Raw genomic sequence first — 21,702 nt, 5'->3', positions numbered from 1 at the left:
GAAAATGGTGCAGAGGAATTTTCTACAGTGTGCTTTCAAAGAAAGCATCCAACGGCAGGCAGACATTCCTCAGTTCAGTATTTATGCAGCTGCACAGTGATTAAATGACACCAGCCCAGGTCCACATGTAGGAACAGTTCCTCTTTGCTGGTGCGCGGAACATTTTCTAAGAGCGCGCGAGATCTCTGGTCTTTCTATTTCGCATTGCCCTTTTGCCCACTGTAGCTGGAAAGCATCAACAGTCTTACATGTGCTTAGACGTCTCCGGAGGGGCTGTGGAGGGACAGAGTGCTGTCGCTCACACTAAGAGGAACTCTGACAGCCTACCAGGAAGGATTGTGGGTTTGCTGCTGTCAGCAGTTCCAACAGTGCAAACAGTATGAAGAAGCTTCCACAGGATGGAAGGCCTTGCTGTGATTAAAACTAGTGGGCTTTAGAACATAGCATTGGCAAGTGTTCAGCTCACTGAGCCATCCTGTTGGCGTTTCATATTTAAATATCTGCAACAGTCACTTCCTTAGTTGTCAAAGATTTCCCCGCAGCAAGCCACCTGCAATAAGATAATCTTGGAATCTGCAAGGTCCCTTTTGAAATTTTTTTTAAGGGAGATTGAATATAAAAAATATTCGTCCTGCCTTTGGCGCAATCACATGATGTTTATTTTCTTGATCCCTGGCCCGTTAATTATTTGTAACCAATGGCGTACATTTCTATTTACTGAAATTCCTTCCTGTGAGTCACATGTACCATGATCCTCCCTCGATTTCCGCGGGTTCCTTGTTTCTCCTCCTGTTCCACAACCACATTGTTAGCCTCCCTAAGCATGCCTTGAAGTACAAAAACGCCACAGCAATGCTGGTGCCCATTTTTAGGGGTAGTCGGAGTTATCCTCCTCCAGGCAAGTGTGTCCTGATAATATCATTTTAAATAAACTTTCTTTCACAACTGAGGCGACATGCCACCGTGGTCACTGCCTCCAGCAGACTGAGCATGAAAAACTTGGCAGCAGGAAAAACCCTAACACGCAATCCTGACTTTTTCTTAGTTATCCACAAGAGGGAAATGGGACATATATTGTATTTATTTATTTTATAAGTGATTTTGGCAGTGTGCTGGGATGTAAACATGGGGGCTTGGGTTGACAATAACTTAAGCACAAGGAGGGGGAAATGGAGCTGAGAATTGTAGCGTGAAGCAACTTCGAAAAATGCAGTCCTTTGTCACTGAAAACTTGTAATGTACTTAGGAAGTTTCGTCAAAGTTGCAACCTTTCACCTATTGCAATAGTCAGTTTAAAATGAAGGCGACCCATGTTCAGCATATACTCAGACCTTGCTTTTTTTTTAACACATTTTATTGAGTTTTAATTTCCGTTCATAATCTTGTAAAATGGTCATGTAAGTACATCACTTGTCATAAATATGATCGGTTCTATGGTCACAACAATGTAACACATGTCAGTGGTTCATAATGGGTAAATATAAAGAACATAAAGAAATACCTCTTTACAATCCCCCTCCCACCCTCAATAACTGTGGTCACATTTCAAAAGCAAAATCCGTATCTGTACATTTGCAGTCTAAGTAAGTTGCTTTGCATACAACTGCGTAACACATCTACATAATCCGTTGGACAGTCAGGTGTGGGCAAATGACAATTATCTATACACACATTGCAAACATTAAACTAACACATTAGATTTCTCCAATTTGAGCGCCTCCAGCATTGCCTCCCATTCTAGGGCTATCGGTGTTTTACGTAGTCTTCTCGCCTCTTCTCTTCGCAGCACTGCGCCTTCTGCACTACCCCATTTTATCATCTCTGTGTGCCATTTGTGGATCTCAGGGGGCCTGCTGGATTTCCATCGCATCGGAATATTCCTACAAGCCAGGAGTAACGCCAGGCCAATGAAGCGAAATTGTAACTTGTGCTTTGATCTGCGTTTGTGTAAGCCCAGTAGGCATTCCTCCACTGTACCGTGTAATGTAAGGCGTGTCACTGTTTCAGTAAGTTCTCTAATCCTGACCCAATATTCTTCTAGTGAGGGGCATGTCCACAGCATATGCAATAATCCCGCTCCGGGACGTGGCAACGTGGGCATAAGTGTTGCGTCTGGGGGAACATTTTATCTAGCCGACCTGGGGCCAGATAGGCTCGATGCAGTATCACGGTTTGTATAAACTTAAATCTCGAGTTTCGGGAAAGCTTTTTCGGGTGCTCTATAATCCTTGCCCATTCAGTATCCAAAAGTTCCCTGCCTATCTCCTCCCCCCATATAACACGCAATGAGTCTAGGTTCATCCTGGTGTGGACGCTGATCCCATGATATATCCAGCGGATCAAGTGCCGTCCTCTCCCCATGTAATGTACTATTTTCACCAGTTCATTTTGGTCGGGTTCCTGGCCCCACAGTGCCCAATATTTTTTAATCTACTGTAGGAGAGCAGCGTGTGTTAAAAATAAGTGTTGTGACACTCAGGACTCCCCTTGATTCTAAGTTCTAGAATATTCTGTCTATCATATCCTGTTTTGCAAGACTTCCTCTGCTCCGAGTACTGCAGAAATAATGTCGATGTACCCCCAATGCATTTGCTAATTTTGTTTCATTGTTTATTATATATTAATAAAAAGAAATATATTTAAAAAAAAATAAGTGTTGTGGTGCACCCGTCTCGTGGACGAACATGTCATGATCTATCAGGAGTTCGTGACTAAAGAGGTCTGCCACCGTCGTTATGCCAGAGTCTGTCCATGGTATCAGTTTATGATGTGTGAGGATACCAGCGCCAAGCGGAATGCCCTGCAGAGGAATATTGCTCGCATATGTGGAGGGTGTTTTTGTGTATCAAAGTGCCGCCTTCCAGCACGTCAGTGCAGTGGTTAGTAGTGTAGGTAAGTCTTTCCGCAATTTGTAGCTGGGCAGTAAGAGAGCGTGTAGGGTACCATTTTCAGAGTCAGTGGTAGTGTATCCTATTTCATGGAGATTGTGGCCTGCTGTCCAGTAGGACATCCATTGTAGTTGGCAGGCGTAATAATATGCGCGGAAGTCAGGGACTCCCAACCCTCCCATACCCATACCTACTTGTAATCTCTTCAAGCTAATACGCTGCCTTCCTGTTCCCCATATTAAGTCTAATGGCAGTGCGTTTAGTGTTTGAAATGTGGACAGTGGTACTATTAGAGACAAATTTATAAAGAAATAAAGCAGCCGTGGTAGGACTACCATTTTCGCTACTGCTGCCCTCCCCATAACTGATAAGGGCAGTGAGGTCCAGAAAGCAATACTGGATCGCAGGGATCATATAGTCTTGCCAAGATTGCCCTCTAACATATCAGCATTTGTTCTATACACCTGGATGCCCAAGTATTTAAATGTAGTGGGGGCAACTTGTAATGTGGCGTCCTCAAATCCCACTTCTGCGGTGGCATCATGATTCGTAAAGAAAAGGGCCTGTGATTTGGCTATATTCACAGCAAGGCCGTACATGATCTCAAAGGACTGAAACAGGTCATAAAGTGGAGCTAGAGGTTGTCGGAGGTCCCGGAGATAGATAATTATATCATCGGCATACGCCAACAAAAGATCAGTAGTATGTCTGAGTGGTATTCCCATATCTGGCAAGTTCTGCCGCAGTGCAATCGCCAGGGGTTCCAGTGCTAATATGAAAATCAGAGGTGATAACGGGCAGCCCTGTCTCGTTCCTCGGTGTATCCTACATTCGCCCGAGATGTGTCTACAGGTTCTCGCTCTCGCTGTCGGCCCCATATAGCTTTCAGGTATTCCAAAGCGCGGGAGTGCCCTAAACATGCATTCCCAGTGAATCGAATCAAACGCCTGCTTAAGGTCCAAAGAGATTTACAGAAACAAGGGGAACCCAACGGATAGCTAAGAACCATGGGTATAACTTCGTTATAGGAAACAATGGAACCTAGCTTATTCAACATATGTACAATGTAGTATAGAAACACAATCGAAACTATACAGATCAAGATATCCTGACCCAGCCGGGACAGGAGTTTATTCTCAAAAATCAATGTCAAGTATACAATACAACTATAACAAGACACAAGCCTGTGCCGTACTGACAGAGAAAGAGAAGATAGATGTAGGGTGAGAAAAAGGGGTGTTTTTCAGGCAAGGAAAAAGAGCAAAGACAGGGCACTGCAGAAAATTCAAAGATCACTGGCAGTGTCGCCTGGAGTGGAATGTACACAAGCTTTTTAGACAATAATGTAAGTGTCAACCCACTCTTGGGTGTCGACGTTTCGATCCCTATAGCTCTACTAGATGCATGGGATCATCATCAGGACTTATATAATAACAAAACATGCCTGAATGAAACAAGCCTGTTAAGGAGACAAAACAAAGAAAGAAAGATTCTTTAAAGATCCGTTAACCAACAAGGAGTAGTTTAAAAACTAGACGCCCACTTTGTAACACATTCGAATTCGCAGTGCGTAAACCAGTGCATGGTGTTTGTGCCAGGTAAAAAAGCTTCACAAGGCTATTTTCACAATATTCGGAATCGCAGTGGCATGCGTGAAATTTGATTCGTCTACAGGACTCTATGGTGAAAGTGGTTTTAAATCCAGTGCAGTGATAATGCAAGGTTGCACTTCTTTAATACTTAGACTATTTAAACCGGAGAGGGAATTTGGCCTGGGGGGGCTAGAGATTTATAAAAAATTTTTAAAGAATCATACCTCTATGGTAAGAGGAGAATCCCCACAATGGAGGTCTCTATTACTTCTAGGAAGAGGCGGAAGTAGTGGTGTCAGGCTAAGGATAAAAACAAAGCCTGTTGTTTGAAAAACAACCATTTAAACCCTTTTCTACAGTAATAGTTAAACATGGATCACCTGCAACATATGCAACATACCAAGCGGTTGTGTGTCCACGTAGTTTAAAGTGGAGTTCAGTAATTGTGGTGTTTCGGTAGTTTAAAACTTCAGCGCCCGTCTATAATTGAACCGGGTGGCCGCACTGAAAACAAGAAATGGGTCAAGGATTAAGGTGGAAAAATAAGAGCTCAGGTATAGATGTTCCGACTAGGAACGGTACGCGGTTACCTTTCAAATGCAAGCGAGGGCCGGATTCAGAAGTTTAAGGCGACGATGGCACTATACTTCGGGCGTCAGCAATGTGACCAGTGTGCGCTCTAGCAGAGAGAGAGAAGGAAATTCGGCTTAGTGCGATCCAGGGAGCAGGGGCCAAAGCATGGACGTGTCTTAGAAGTAAAAAACTACTCACGAAGTCATAAATGTGGCTTGCCCCGCCCTGGGGTTCACAAATGTGGAAATAGAGCGCTGAAATAAAGAGTTGGGAGTCAGCGCGTGGAGAGTCAAAATAGCGTGTGACTCGATAAAGGGGCCCATCTAGCCCGCAATCGATACCGCCCTACTTACTTAGCCATGATGAGACTGCGCCTCTCCCAGGGGTGCTCGGTCAATGCCGGTTTCAGCGTGGGAACATGTCCACTGACGCAGGTTGTATAATTCACCCCGGTCACGTGCTGTTAAAAATGGGTGCCATCTTGGAACGGCTATGGCGCTTAGATAGCGGCCATCTTGGAGTGGAGGGTGGGCAGTATTCTTAAACTGGTCAGCTGTTGATTAATGTGGGTGCCATCTTGAAACGGCTATGGCGTTTAGGTAGCCCCCATCTTGGAGTGGAGGGTGGGATGAAATAATCAATGGGCTGTGAGTCTGCCTGGACTAAAAAGATTGATAGTGACAATGTGACAAACCAAGAGTGACAATTGTGAAAAAGTGACTGGTTATTTACAAAAACGATTATTTTCATTCATCGAGCCCAGATGTCAAATTGTATCCAGAATGTCTCATCATCACGTTGTGATCATTATATCTTTACACAAGACCTTAATAAAACCAACAGTGTTTTCCTTTACTTCCCATTTTTGCTCCTGGAATATTTAAACCAGAGACTCAATCATAGCAGTGTTGTCCAATCCTCGCTTCGATTAAGACCTGTATGGATCGTGTTGAATTGAATAATGAATTTTAGTTCCTCCCTGTTGAGCAGTTGTTGTAAATTACCACCTCTCTGTGGTAATTTGACAGTTTTCAGGATGGTCCATTTCAAGTCGTCTGCTGAATGGTTCATGCTGGCAAAATGTTCAACCAATGGGGCATTCAGGGTTCCACAGCGTATGCGGCTCCGATGTTGGCTTATTCTGGTCTTTATTTTTTGTGTCGTTTGTCCCACATACATTAGAGGACAAGGGCATACAATAGCATAAATCACATTGCAGCTGTTGCAGTTCGTGAAGTCTTTCATGTGGGTTGTGATGAAAGTGCGCCCCTCAAGTGTCAGATCGCAAACAATACAGTTTCCACATTTCACATGACCCCTCAAAGGTGGCGGCCCCCAGTTTGAATCAATAGTGCTGTTCGAAGGTGGTGCTGGGAGGGCTGCACGGACAAGATGGTCTTTTATGTTTCTACTCTTTTTGAAAGCAAACAATGGTTTGTCAAACGTTAGTATTCCTGAGTTGAGGGTAGGCCAGTGACGGAGAATTGTTTTTCTTATTTTGTTTGAAATTGGAGAGAAGGTTGTAACACAGGCTATTCTCTCTGAGCTTGGCCTAGTCTTGGGTTGGAGTAGTGCCTCCCTCGGGCAGTACCATGCTCGTTTTGAGGCATTTCTTACTATCCTGTTCGGATAACCTCGTGTTTTGAGTTTCGAGCATAGTACACCTGCTTCCCTGAAATAATCAGTCTTTGAAGAGCAGTTCCTTCTGATCCGAAGGAACTGCGAGTAAGGGAGAGAATCTTTGAGGGCTTTGGGGTGGTTACTGTCGTATCTCAGTAAGGTATTCCGTTCAGTCGGTTTCCTATATAGGCGAGTTAGCAGTTCACCTTCCTCATGGTAAATTGTGAGATCAAGAAATGCTATCTCAGTTTTGTGATGTGAGAGAGTAAATTCCAAGTTGTCACAGTTATTATTCAACCAATGTAGAAATGAATTTAGAATGTCCCTGTCACTATTCCAAATCAGAAATATGTCATCTATATAGCGTCGCCAGCAACCAATGCTTGTCTTGAATGGGTTTGTATCAGCTAGAATAGTGCCTGTCTCTAGTGCGTCCATGTACAGAATCGCCAGGTGGGGAGCAAAAATAGCTCCCATAGAGGTGCCTTTTATCTGCTGGAAGAACACCCCATCAAAGACAAAGTAATTCTTAGTGAGACACAGTTCTAGCAGTTGTAGTATAAACAGTGTGGGTACCCTGTGTGGTCGTGGCCTTGAGTCTAGTGTCCTCTCGATGAGAATACTGCCCACCCTCCACTCCAAGATGGCCGCTATCTAAGCGCCATAGCCGTTCCAAGATGGCACCCATTTTTAACAGCACGTGACCGGGGTGAATTATACAACCCGCGTCAGTGGACATGTTCCCACGCTGAAACCGGCATTGACCGAGCACCCCTGGGAGAGGCGCAGTCTCATCATGGCTAAGTAAGTAGGGCGGTATCGATTGCGGGCTAGATGGGCCCCTTTATCGAGTCACACGCTATTTTGACTCTCCACGCGCTGACTCCCAACTCTTTATTTCAGCGCTCTATTTCCACATTTGTGAACCCCAGGGCGAGGCAAGCCACATTTATGACTTCGTGAGTAGTTTTTTACTTCTAAGACACGTCCATGCTTTGGCCCCTGCTCCCTGGATCGCACTAAGCCGAATATCCTTCTCTCTCTCTGCTAGAGCGCACACTGGTCACATTGCTGACGCCCGAAGTATAGTGCCATCGTCGCCTTAAACTTCTGAATCCGGCCCTCGCTTGCATTTGAAAGGTAACCGCGTACCGTTCCTAGTCGGAACATCTATACCTGAGCTCTTATTTTTCCACCTTAATCCTTGACCCATTTCTTGTTTTCAGTGCGGCCACCCGGTTCAATTATAGACGGGCGCTGAAGTTTTAAACTACCGAAACACCACAATTACTGAATTCCACTTTAAACTACGTGGACACACAACCGCTTGGTATGTTGCATATGTTGCAGGCGATCCATGTTTAACTATTACTGTAGAAAAGGGTTTAAATGGTTGTTTTTCAAACAACAGGCTTTGTTTTTATCCTTAGCCTGACACCACTACTTCCGCCTCTTCCTAGAAGTAATAGAGACCTCCATTGTGGGGATTCTCCTCTTACCATAGAGGTATGATTCTTTAAAAAATTTTTATAAATCTCTAGCCCCCCCAGGCCAAATTCCCTCTCCGGTTTAAATAGTCTAAGTATTAAAGAAGTGCAACCTTGCATTATCACTGCACTGGATTTAAAACCACTTTCACCATAGAGTCCTGTAGACGAATCAAATTTCACGCATGCCACTGCGATTCCGAATATTGTGAAAATAGCCTTGTGAAGCTTTTTTACCTGGCACAAACACCATGCACTGGTTTACGCACTGCGAATTCGAATGTGTTACAAAGTGGGCGTCTAGTTTTTAAACTACTCCTTGTTGGTTAACGGATCTTTAAAGAATCTTTCTTTCTTTGTTTTGTCTCCTTAACAGGCTTGTTTCATTCAGGCATGTTTTGTTATTATATAAGTCCTGATGATGATCCCATGCATCTAGTAGAGCTATAGGGATCGAAACGTCGACACCCAAGAGTGGGTTGACACTTACATTATTGTCTAAAAAGCTTGTGTACATTCCACTCCAGGCGACACTGCCAGTGATCTTTGAATTTTCTGCAGTGCCCTGTCTTTGCTCTTTTTCCTTGCCTGAAAAACACCCCTTTTTCTCACCCTACATCTATCTTCTCTTTCTCTGTCAGTACGGCACAGGCTTGTGTCTTGTTATAGTTGTATTGTATACTTGACATTGATTTTAGAGAATAAACTCCTGTCCCGGCTGGGTCAGGATATCTTGATCTGTATAGTTTCGATTGTGTTTCTATACTACATTGTACATATGTTGAATAAGCTAGGTTCCATTGTTTCCTATAACTAAGGTCCAAAGAGAGGCATCCTGCATGTGGGAATTCCTGCGGTGCCTCAGACATTAAGCAATGTAACTTCCGAATGTTCAAGGAGGTGCTACGCACTGGTACGAACCCTGTCTGATCCACATGTATCAGATGGTGTAAGAAGGGCTGCAGCCTATTGGCCAGCACCTTACTCAGTATTTTATACTCAGTGGGTAAAAGCGATAGCGGGAGATAATTGGTCATGTCTGTGTGGTCCCTGCCTGGCTTAGGCAGTGATATTACCAGTGCTTGCGCGGTAGTAAGAGGCAGTGCATCTTCCTCCCAGATCGTCTTGTATAAGTCCGTTAATTTGGGTACGTGTTATAAAATTCGATGGGTAGACCGTCCATACCAGGGGTCTTATTTCAAGGGAGGCCCTTCATAGCAACCTTTATCTCCTGTGGGGTTACAGTCCCTGATATGTCTTTTTGTGCCGCGGGTGTCAGTGTGGGGAAGGTCAAGGCAGATAGGAAATCATCTGTTCGGTCAGCGGGTGTCGCCTCAGGTACGGCATATAAGGAGGCATATAAGGAGGCGTAGTATGATTTGAAGGCCTCATTAATTTCTCCCTGTGTGTATAAGCTTGCGCCATCAGCCTGAGTGATTTCAGCTATGACTATCGTGGGAGGGGTATCACGGAGAAGTCTGGCTAGCATGGTGCCTGCCTTGTCTGCATCTAGATGTGCACGTCTGGTGTATTCCTGGTAATCTATGTGTCTAAGAGATTCCAACAGTTCAGCATGTACAATCTGCTTTTCCTGGAGTGCCCCCAATTGTGTGTCATCAGTCGCTGCTAGTTGGTCTAGTCTGCCCATTTCCATCTCGGTTTCTACCAGTGACCTATGTAATTCTTGTCATGCACCCACCGTTGTGCTGATCGCCTTTCCCCGCAAAACCGCCTTGAACGCATCCCATTCTATCAATCTGCTGGTCGCAGTGCCGCTGTTTTTGGCAAAGCACTGCTCTATCGTATGTAATATATCCGTGCGGAATACTGTATCTTCCAGCAATTGTGGCCACAAGCGCCATGTGGGGCCCGGTGTAGGTATTCTGCCCCATGTGATAGTAAGCTCCAGTGGGTTATGGTGGGAGAATGTTTTGGGTAGATACGTAGTGTGAACCACCTGCCGTGTAATATCAGCAGAGCAAATAATCCTGTCTATCCTAGTGTGTAAGGAGTGCACTGCTGAATAAAATGAGTATTCCCGGTGTTCTCGATGCCGCATCCTCCACACATCGTAGAGTCTCCAGCCCGTCATCCAGCGTACCAGCACCTCGGATTGCTTAAGTACCCCTGCACCGCGTAGTGGCGGGTGTGATCTATCTACGGTGACATCCACAACCGTATTACAGTCCCCTCCCAAGATCCAGGGGCACGTGTCCCATCCTGTAAGTGCACCGCTGAGGACATCCCAGTATTTGTCCTGGTCAAAATTAGGGGCGTAGATGGATCCCAACACCACCATTTGTCCATCGAATGTCCCCCGCACAAAAACGTATCTACCCTCTTTATCAATTATTTGTTCATGCGCCACAAAGGGCACTCCATGGCGTACCCATATCGTAGCACCCCTAGCGTAGTCCGAATAAGAGGTGGAGAACACCTGCCCCCTCCATTTCTTTCTAAGTTTCACTATTTGACCAGCCACGATGTGTGATTCCTGCGAAAAGGTCAGCTGCACCTTACGGCGAGTCAGAAGCGCATGAATCCTATGACGATTGTGTGTGGTGCCCATACCCCGTACATTCCATGTGACTATAGTATATCTGTCCAGTGTATGCATTGCATCAATTCGTATATTCTATGTGGTGCAAATGTGATGTATATGAAAGCGACTAAAGTATTATCTGCATCATGAAAGTGACCATCCCTCCCCCTAACTTCTCCAATACACGGTCTGGGACCGGAACCATACCAGACCACAACATAACATTGCAACAGGCAAAGAAAGAATTGCAAACTATGGGCCTTCGCCATGTGGGGGCGGGTCCTGCACCTCGCATGCGCACGTGCTTTACCTTGTAAGAACTTTATGGAGCTACAACAGCATCCGAGCCCTATCTGTACTTTCTTGCAATAGGCATGCTAATAGCAATTAACAATTTCAACATTGTATTTCAATTATGCCATAGAAATGCGGGGTAGAGTGTACTTGCGTGAATGTGATGATTCCTCTTCTGTGGAGGATTTAGTCCCTTTACCAATTCGCGGACCATTTGTACATGTGGCCGTCGCGATGACCGCCTGTTGCTTAGGTTGTTGTAGCCGTTGCGAGGGGGTTCGCTTATTCTGGAAGGCCCTTCGGGAGTGACCACCTCTTCGACTCATTGATGCAGTCTGTTGAGATCCTTTAGCTAGGCCTTGGCGGTTAGTGTCTTCTGCTGCAGTCAGCTCCATCACCTCAATCCAATCCTCGACGTCATGTAGTATCTTCAGGCGTGCCGGAAAGAAGAGAGCATACTGGACACTCACGTCCTGTAACCTTCGCTTCACATCCAGGAATGAGGAACGCTGGCGTTGAACCGTTTGCGTGTAGTCCAGGTATAAGGAGACTCTTGTATTTTCGAAGGTGATCGGCACCTGCTCTCTGGCGTTCTGCAATAATTCATCTCTGTCTCTGTAATTGAGCAGTTTCACAATAAGGGGGCGTGGCGGGGCACATGGTTTCGGTCTGTTAGTTGGTATACGGTGCGCCCTTTCTATGCAATATTGCGAGGAGAGGCCTTCCATCGTCACATGATCTCTGAACCATTGTTCCATATATCTTGCGGCGTCAGTCCCTTCACTTTTCTCCGGCTGGCCAATCACTCTGACGTTATTGCGCCTCGCCCTCCCTTCCGCGTCCTCCACTCGGTCTATCAGGGCGGCCATTTGGGATTGTAGGGTTTTCACATCTGTCTCCATTTTCTTTTGCTGCGGTAGTATCTCCGCCAAGGACATGGCGTGGTCTTTCACTTTGTCCGCTACCTTCGTGTGGTCTGCTCTCAATAGGGTTAAGCCTGTAGTTAGAGTACCTATCTGCGCCTCTATGGCCTTCCTGGAGTCTCGCACCTCTTGCAGTATAAGGTCCAGCTTGTCCACCTGTGCTGGCAGCACCATAGGGGGGACACAATCTAATCTCGGCGTAGTATCCACGTCATCCGTCGCATCTTGCGTGGGGTCCACCACCATCTGTCCCTGTGGTTTCAATCTGTTCCGACCCATAGTGTCGAGGTGTTGTTGACTTACCTCGTATCTCAGCAACCCCTTGGGCTAGGAAGGGAGCAAGGCACACTTCGGTCGTTTGACCATGCCTGTTATGTCGTAGCTGCTGAATACCGGTGGTATTGTCACCAGAGATACTCCCTAGGCGTAGCACTATTCGGATAGGTCACTGCCTCTTGTTTGTTAGAGGAGGGGGGCCGTATTCCTCTTGGACTGCGACCCTGCGGGACACGGTATTCTAGTATGGACTGACCTGCGATGCAATAAGCAGAGGGGGTTGTCTAGGAAGTCCACAGGCATCCACTCCGGGAGGGAGAAAGAAGGCTTCCGGTGATTATTCCCGATGTGCCTCTGTGCGTGTGTTCCTGGACTATGACAATGAGAGTATCCCCCAGTGTTTCAAAGTTTGTTGCAGGTGTGCACATAACAGACAGCAGAGTTCCCTGGGTGAGGGGTACATGCCCATATACTTTTCCCTCGGTATTTGGAGTCCGGGGCCTGGGAGATTAGCTGCTTTCCGCCATCGGGTCGTAGCTATGCCCCCTTCTCAGCAGGCCATGCAGCCCCGGGCTCGCGTAGTTGTAGTGCCCGTACTGTGCTCCCACAGAGTCCCAGCCAATCGAGCGCCCCTCACCTCATTGTCTTCGGCTCATAGCGGTGCCCCGCAGTCATGCACAGCGTCTCAACAGAAGGTGGGTGATTGTCCGGAGTACAGCTTGTATCCCGTTGAGGTGCGTTCCCCCGCGCCGCCTATCAGTATTTCCCATCTTCAATGGCTGCCGTTAATTCCTCGGGTGCCGGACTTGTATGTTCAGGGCCAGCTGATCCCAGCACCATCAGTCGCTGGTTAGTGTAATTGAGGCGCGCTTAGAAAGCAGCAGTGTGTTTAATTCAGGATTTTGTAGGGCTCGGGTCCGGAGCTCCGTTTGGCCACCTCTTTAGACCTTGCTTAATGGAAATCATGAAGGGTCGGCTATTCTGTGCAGCCTTTCAGAACATGAATGTGGGCAGCATTGTGGGCCTCTCTGTAAACACATACCTTATAAGCAAGGGATGTGTCTTCACAGCGGTCAGTCCAATTTCCAGTGCTGCATTTTATGTAGAAACGTGAGACTTCTGTTTTAAGAAAGTTTATACGTTTATTCTTCGCTCCATTATGTCCTTTCAAAATGGCCAACATTGCTGCAGCAGGAGGGGCAGAATGGGTAGGTGTGAATGTTGCATAACATGCATTTGGGTAGCATATTTCTACTGTTTGTATGGTTCCTGGGTGCTTTTGGAATCTGGGTGCCCTTTTTAGCTCTTGCCTACGCAGCGCACATGCGTTACGTAGGAGGGGACCTTTTGGAATCGATCAGCATTTTGGCTAAAAGCATGCACATTTTGCATTGCTTTCTATTGCAACGCGTGCACGTTTGGCATTTATCTTGCAGGAGCGAGCTTCGGTGCCATTTGTTTGTAATTATCTTGAAAACAGACGGTGCCCCTGCTCGCTCCCGCAAGGAAAACGCTGTGTGTGTCTGGTCCATGCGACACGTCCTGCGGTCACTTGAGACTGTTTTTTTTTCTTTCTTTTCAAATTTAAATTCATTGTTCCCCGCTTACTGCTCTGCCTCTCCAGCCCTTTCTCCTTACTCAGGAGCTTTCCTGACTGTCGCCTATTGGCCGATTTCTGCTGTCTCCTTTTGCCATTGTCTGCCTGTGTTGCCTCTTGGTACTACTTGCAGGTCAGCAAGTCGTGTTGTTTCTACCAGCCTCATTGGGAGCCCTCGCCTGCTTCCCCCAGGTCATTGGCTCTTTTTCACTTCTTCACGTGGCCCAGGCAATCAGAACTTTGGTACTCGTACCCAGTCAGTGTCGTTTGGCAACTGGGTCGTCATACTCTGACTCGCACAGCATATTTTCAGCTGATTTCTCCTTGTTTTCACCAGCTCTGTTCTGTTGGTTTGTGCAACTTTTCCTCACGCTGATTAGCACAACTCTACTTAGTGGATGCATGCTTCAAACTTTGCGTTGCTTTTGTTTACTTTGTGCAAGTTCTACTACGCGCACTCTTGTGGAGGTGAGTTGGAGAGGACATGCATGGTGACCAGACAAACACATCAGCCACAATGCTCTACAACAGTTCTGGCTAAACACATAAGATACCAAAAGAAAGACCTATTGGCTATGCCAATGCTTGTTATGCATCCTTTGGTTTTGGAGGTATATGAGTTTGTTTGTAAAAGTGATGGTTTCTAGTCATCATAAGGACTACAACAAAGGTCCAACACAAATTTTGCTACTAAAATGTCTGAAGCAAAATCAACAAAATGCACGTGAGTGCCAAATATCATATTATTAAATTACTTACCCAATATCACATCATAGACCGACCCCAAACATGTTGGGATTCAAATTATAAGAACAAATTCACCCTTTACCAAATTAAGTGAAAACTGCTTTTTGCAATTCTTTGAAAAATGTCAACATGTCCCTAATATGGCAGGGAAATAATATGGCATGTCTTGGTTATTTGTATATATATATATTTGGTGTCCTTATTCTTTATTTGTTCCATAACATTTGATGCCTTGTGTCTCTGATCTTTCAATATTGAAGTTTAACTTTTACGTCTACCTTGAAGTGTATGGTTATGGCATTCCATTAGAAGCCAATGGGCTTCATTCCACTGACTAAAAATATTAACTAAAACAGATGCTAGAGCTAAGCAAATGGATCAAGGTGATGGATCATTAATTACTTCATGACTTTTCATTATTTAATGATGTTTTATAGTTTTAACCAAACACAACCACTCAAAGTAGTATTGTAGTGCCACATTTATATGGCGCTTATTACCTCTATGTGTGTAGCTTAAGCGCTTGGCTACATGGGTGGCATGCAACACACTCTGTAGGGTATTTGGTTGGAAGGATTTTGTGTTTGTTTTGATCCTATGTGGGAAGCATTTCTATGTAATACGTGATGACCAGCGATGTGTGGTTATCGTGTTATCAGACTGAGCGCTTCGCAGTGTGTTGGATGGCAAAGTGTGATAGATAGGCGCGTGCAGTTTATGGTATTCCTCAAGCTGGCAGCTTTGCGCAGCTCTTCAGGTCCCTTATGGCATTTCTTATTTTCATAGTCCACTTAGTTGGTTACTTCACTAGGTTGTCCATTTTGAGATATCTTGTATAAAATTTTAGGGTCCTGAACACATATAGGTTGGAGGAAGACAGGGATCAGCCATCTGCTGGGATGGACATTGCAACTATCATCCCATGGCTGATTGCCATTGTGAGTTGCTTGAAGTAGTAGATACTGCAAGGGATACAGGCTGTGTGCAGTGCAGGCTCTGTAAGCTAAGGGCTATGTGTGGTACAGGCTTTGTGGTTTATAGGCAGGGTACTGACTCTGTGCAATATAGACTATGTGTGGTACAGAAAGGAGCACAAGCTGTGTGCAGCATGGGTAGTGTGTAATGGTACAGGATGTGTATGATGCAGGTAAACATACAGTCTCTGTGCTTTACAGGCAGGGATACAGGCTCTGTGCAGTACTGATGTAGTGTGCCATGAGTACAGGTTATGTGTGGTAGAGGCAGTGTGTACGGAAGTACAGGCTGTGTGTGATACAAACAGAGGTGTGCTTTACAGGCAAGAATAAATGGTTAGGTGCAGTAAAGGAGTTTGCAGGTTACTACAGGTTAGTTGTGGTACAGAGGCAAGGTGTGCAGGAGCAACAGACAGTGTGCAGTCCAGGCAGGGTGTATACATGGGTACAGGATGTGCAAGAATACAGACTGTGTTTTACAGGCAGTGGAATAGACTTTGTGCAGTAAAGACATAGAGGGATATGTACAACAGAAGTGGCCGAATGAGGAGTTGGCCTTCATGGCTTAACGCCTCACTCCACCACTTCAGAACGCATAACTGCACCATATTTACAACAATATGGTGCAGCCTTGCTTTTTTCCCTGCGCTGGCACGACACTTAGCAATGTAGTGCCAATGCAGGCGCCCTTGCACCATTGTGCAAGGGTGCCTGCGTGCAGGGGAAAGAAGGGGGACCTTCCTGGACATAAAAAATCTTGTAATGCCATTTTGTCACTACTATGTGTGCTGCTTTATGCAGCACACATGAAAGTCACAAAATGGCATTTTTTTAAAGATTGTTTATGTGCAGGAAGGGGAAACTTCCTGTACATAAACAATAAAAGACGTTTTGCTTTTTCCATGTGTGCTGCACAAGGCAGCACACATGGAAAAAGTAAAAACGAGGAGAAATATAGCATTTCTCCTTGTTATGCCAACTTAAGACCAGGTTTTCCCTGCCTCCTATTTATGCTGCCCTTGTAAATAGGGGCCAGGATCAAAATAAATGGTTGTTGCGATGGAACGCCCACCGAAACACCCACTGTCCACCCCTTTAACGGTAAGCATAGCACAAAAGGGGGCCTTATTTACAAGGCATTTTAAGTGGTTTAATGCTGCCTTGTTAATAAGGCAAAGCCACTGTCACCATGTAAATGTCACAAGAAGTGACGTTCCCATGGCTCTAGGGGCTTGTACAAAAGTCCCCTAGTTTAAAGTAAAGGTACAGGCTGTGTACAGTACAAGCTCTGTGCAGAATAGATTGTACAGGGCATACAGGCTCTCCTTGGTACAGAGGCAGGATGTGCAGGAGTTACAGGCTGTGTGCTGTACCGACTGGGTACGGTATTGGCTCTGTGGGTACGGGCTCTGTGCATCAGTCAAAGTGTGCCGGGGAGTATAGGTTGTCTGCGGTAGAGAGGAAAGTTGCTCAGGGGATATAGTGTGTGTGCGATACAAGCAAAGGGTACATAGGGTACTGCCTATGTGCTTGCTGTACAGGAAGGGTGCTGAGGTTAGATGAGAAACTCATATCTTGTCACACTGATGCTGTCGCTTTCACATGGTTGCTTCTGGGCTCAGTGTGAAGACCACGTGCTGGTGCCAGGAAACTAGAACAGTCAGGGCACGGGGAGAAGAGGAAGTGGTGCAATTCCTCATAATAGGGGTGTGCACCTAACAAGCCACAGAAAATGTAGATTCAGCAGTTTATATGGACAAATGGTTCTAAAGCATTTATCACAGGAAATAGACAAATACACTAAACTCAACCTCCTATCAAAACAACATACATGTAAGCCAATTTATTCTTGAAATGTCAAATGCATATCCATATATAACACTAGGTTTATTCATGCAAAGAAAACACTGTACACAACAACAAAAAAATTAGAAATATAAAAAATTACATTATGTTTGGTAGGTCTGTCGCTTTTTTAATTTTCACTTATTAGCTTCATAACCCATTTTCAAGATTGAAAGGGAGACCGAATTAAACTAGATTCAAACCTGTAGGATGGCTATAACAGATCCTGCTTGGGGGTACTGACCCTCCAAGTGGCCGATAAGAATCCCAGACAAACCCTTGATTAACTTCCATCGAACACACTCTAAGGTACCTTCTTTTAAATATTGCCGGCGGCATACCGCTGAACGTGCTGACTGAAGTGAGAAAAACAAAATTCTGGCATCTAGATCAAGGTTCTTGAAATCTGCTCCTCTGTGATTCATTTTTATATTACTGAATCTGACTTTATTAATTTTGAATTTGTTCTTCTAGGCCTGTATGTCTTCCTTGTGTGGAGGAAGTAAAGGAGATTCTTTTACCACCAGACACCAGCTGGGAGCAGTCTTGCTTGTTTCAAGGTCTGTAAATTCCCTGATCTATGCACCCTCCAGCTCTCCTTTTGTCTTCAACACAGCCTGCACGCAAAATGTCGGGACAACCCATCCTCCTTCTTCCATAACTGAATCTTATTGTTCCTCATAATTCACCAACCTTTCTGCCATGCATGCATCCAGAACTCCACAGCTCTTCTACCCTCTCTGATAAGTCTGCATCTGAAAGCGCACCTAAGCTTCCTTTCCCTGTCATTGAAACATTGAAATGTTTCTTCATTCTCCATTCTTCTCTGACATGTCTGCACCCCTGTATTGCTTCGGCCTCCTCCTTTCTTGTTGAATTCGCCAACATTCTTTCTTATCTTTTGCTTTCAGCAAGCTATATTTTTGCAGTGATTTGATAGGACTTAACCAAGTGAAATCCTAGTGCATTTAATTGACTATGTTTGACTGGCCATTGTGTTGTCTTTGCAGAGAAGTTGTTGACCGTGACGGGTATTGAAGAGCGAGAGAGATCCCTTTCCGGCTATGTAGCTGGCTGGGGCTATTTTTTCAAAAGTGTACCAAGCATAAGTCTGAAGCACACCAAAGTTGACATACAGGTGAGAGGCTCTGGGAATTATTTATTTATTTCTAATGTTTTATAAAGTTTGAATGTTAGACCTGGCATCTTTGGCGAGAGTCTCCCTTCCATTTTTGACGGAGTGCCTCCTCTGTTTTGATATGTTTTTGCTGGTTATATGTTTTGGGCACTGTGCCACTGCTAATCAGTGCCACAGTGCAAGTGCTCCCTATGTTAAATTGATGTAATAATTGGTGATTCCATTATTGGGTTATTTTATTTACCTGTCACCCACTAGTACAGTGCACCATAAGTACCCAGGGCTTGTAAATCAAATGCTGCTGGTGGGCTTGCAGCACTGGTTATGCCACCCACTGAAGCAGCTTGTAAAGTGTGTCTCAGGCCTGCCATCGCAAGGCCTGTGTGCAGTCTAGTACTGCCATGTCGACTTGACCAAGTGCACCCACTTGCCAGTCTCTAAACCTTCCCTTTGCTTCATATTAGACACCCCTATGGTAGGCCCAAGGGCAGGGTGCATTGTAAGAATAAGGTAGGACATGCTCTGGTGTGTATAGCATAGCCTAATAGTGAATTACAGCCATTTTCGTTTTTCACTATTGAAGGCTACCTGTTCTCCATAGGCTAGAATGGGCAGATAGATTATTACATTCTTATAACCCTAACTGACTCAGGGAACATGGTAGAAATTCGAATTTAGTTTGTTTGAACTCAGAATGATAAAATACACCTTTTAGTAACGTTGGTTTTAATATTCTGTGTTTGAAAATCCCACTTTTAGAAAGTAGGTTTTTTCCCGCCTAACTGTCCAGGCCTGCCTCTGCTAGGTTGTGTATTCCTTGTCTGGGTTTGTGAGTGACAGGGGTGTGGGATTCCAGGAGACAGGCTGGGGCAGCCCAGTGGTGAATAGAGAGATCTGCATCTAGATGGGAGGGAGGAGTTGCACCTGGGACCTGAATAGGGCTGGGCCTTCGCTCTACAATGCTGGCTCCACCTCCTGTGGCTGGTCTGATGTCTCTGCCCTGCACTGTGAAAGGAGAAAAGGAATCTTGTCAACAAAGTGCTCCAGAGCTGTATCTTCCCTCCCCTGAGCTGGCTCCACCTCCTGTGGGGCGGCTGATGTCTCTGCCCTGCACAGTGAAAGGAAGAAGAGAGGCATGTAAACAGAGCGCTCAGGAACTGGTTTGGACTACGCAAAGGCCTCTCTGGTTGCAGAGAACAAAGGATTTTGGGGTATAAATATTGGGACCCTGACCCCAAGAAATTAGAACACTTCTGGAACAAGAAACCTTTTGCCAAGGAGAAGAACCAAAGAAGCTGCAGGAGTTTGACTGCCCCTCTGCCAGTATGCTGTTTGCTGGGTTGGCCTGCAGTGGTTGCTTCATTGCCAAGGAAAGCAGAAGCAACTTTTTAAGGACTTTCATCATCTTCAGAATATTCTCCAAGGGCTTGAACCGTGCTTGCCTCCTGCTGAAGTCTCAGGGACAAAAGACTCATTCAGCAGCTCCCCTCTGAATTTCCTTGCTGGAAATTCTCAACTCCAGAAATTTGCGTGTCGTTGGGAGCTGGAAGTGCGACGCATCGAGAGGAAGCATGTCGCCGCCGCATCTGAAATTGTTGCATTGCATCTCCCTGGAAGCGTGTGTTCATCGAATCTGCCTGCTGTTGCATCACCAGAGAAGCGTGAGGCCATCGAGAGAGTCGCCATCTTATCACCGGAGAAGCGTGTCGCAGGGCCTGTCGCGGCTCCAAAGTACAGAGTCTTCGCAAGGCTGCCAGGGCATCTACACATCGTCATCGCATCACCGCATAAAGGGCGCCATCTTCTCGCATCACAACTGAATCATCGCATCGCAACAAGGCGCCATCTTGCCCACCGCGATGGGACCGCAGGCCAAGAATCTACACATCACCTCCACACCGGTAAGGATTACGACGCATCCCCTACTCTGCGCAAGCAGTGAGGCACGACACATCATCTTCCCCTGATCACGGAACCGACGCCTCTCCCTTTTTGCAAGCCTTTTGTTTACTTCGCGTTACGCATCCAGGTACTTTGGTGAGAATTTTGTCGCATTCATCATCAACTTGAACTAAGTAACTTTGATCATCTTTAAAGCAATCTTAAGTGTAGTATTGTGGATTTTTTGTCATTTGTGGTCTTGTGTTTGAATCTATATAAAGAATACTTATTTATATAAAAACCTGTGTTGTGTCCATCTGTAGTGTTTTCACTGTATTACTGTGTATATTCACAAATGTTTAACACACTGCCTCTGAGATAAGCCTCTCTGCTCGAGCCAAGCTACCAAGGGGGTGAGCAGGGGTTATAAAAGAGTGTAATCCCCTTATCCTGACTTAGAAGTAAGGGTCCCTATTTGGACAAAGGTGGATACCATTGCCAACTAGAGACCCCCAGATCTAACAGTGAACATGACCATCACGGTATCAGAGCGCTGTACAAAGAGAGCTTATGAGGGTTGCAGTACAGCAATGACACCTGACGCTGAGATACACAGTACATAGATTTCGAAAAGCAAAGTATAAAACAATCATATACAATATTAAATAGTTTGAATGACAGTTTCAAAAGTGGAGAGTTCAAAGAGCAAGACAAGTACAATAGAATCCAATATGGAATAAGGTGCAAGGCACATTCAAAAGAGTTCTATAAAGATACATGGGGAAGAGGTGTGGCGCAGCGTCCAGGGCGACTGACGCCGGACGCTGGGGATCACGGTTCGATCCCTGGCACCAGCGGCAGGGGTCTGCCCAGCACCATGTGACTCTGGGCAAAAGCTCGCTTAATCTTCTTGACGGCCCCCATCGCTGGGAAACCTACTACGGGTAGCTGTGCACTTTACAAATACAGGATTATTATTATATACATGTTTAACTAGAAGTAAGGCTTTAAAAGCTTGAAGGAGAGAATTTCTCTTGTTGTGTATGGTAGGGAGTTCCATATTTATTAGGCATATTCGACGAAAGTGTGGCCATGTGTTTTCCTGTTTTGAATCTGTTTGGTTCTAATGTGAGGGATTTAGCACTTTTAGAAACCCTTATACCTCCTGTTAGCTTGATCCTATTCGCCATGCATTTAAAACCAGAATTGTCTAGAGCTTTGTGAGTTATGCATGCAACCTTCATTTGAATCTCAGCTTCAACTGGGAGTCAATTGAGGGCTCTGAGTGAAGGGAAAATGCTATCAAAACTATGTGTGCCTGTTAA

General features: G+C 45.4%; 1 protein-coding gene across 9 annotated transcripts in view; it reads left to right on the top strand.

Annotated features, from left to right (window-relative positions):
• The window catches only part of LOC147729834 (complement factor B-like), an 877,333-nt gene that overhangs the window by 727,975 nt on the left and 127,656 nt on the right, over window positions 1-21,702 (top strand). For all 9 annotated transcript variants that reach the window (XM_086954737.1, XM_086954730.1, XM_086954734.1 and 6 more), the window contains 2 exons: window positions 17,833-17,918; window positions 18,369-18,496. In XM_086954737.1, coding sequence (XP_086810863.1) covers window positions 17,833-17,918; window positions 18,369-18,496 — 214 coding nt within the window. The remainder of the gene's footprint in view (window positions 1-17,832; window positions 17,919-18,368; window positions 18,497-21,702) is intronic.

Source organism: Lissotriton vulgaris, chromosome 2_1 (assembly GCF_964263255.1).
Source record: "Lissotriton vulgaris chromosome 2_1, aLisVul1.2, whole genome shotgun sequence".
Taxonomy (NCBI): domain Eukaryota; kingdom Metazoa; phylum Chordata; class Amphibia; order Caudata; family Salamandridae; genus Lissotriton; species Lissotriton vulgaris.
This window is presented reverse-complemented; position numbering and strand designations above follow the sequence as displayed.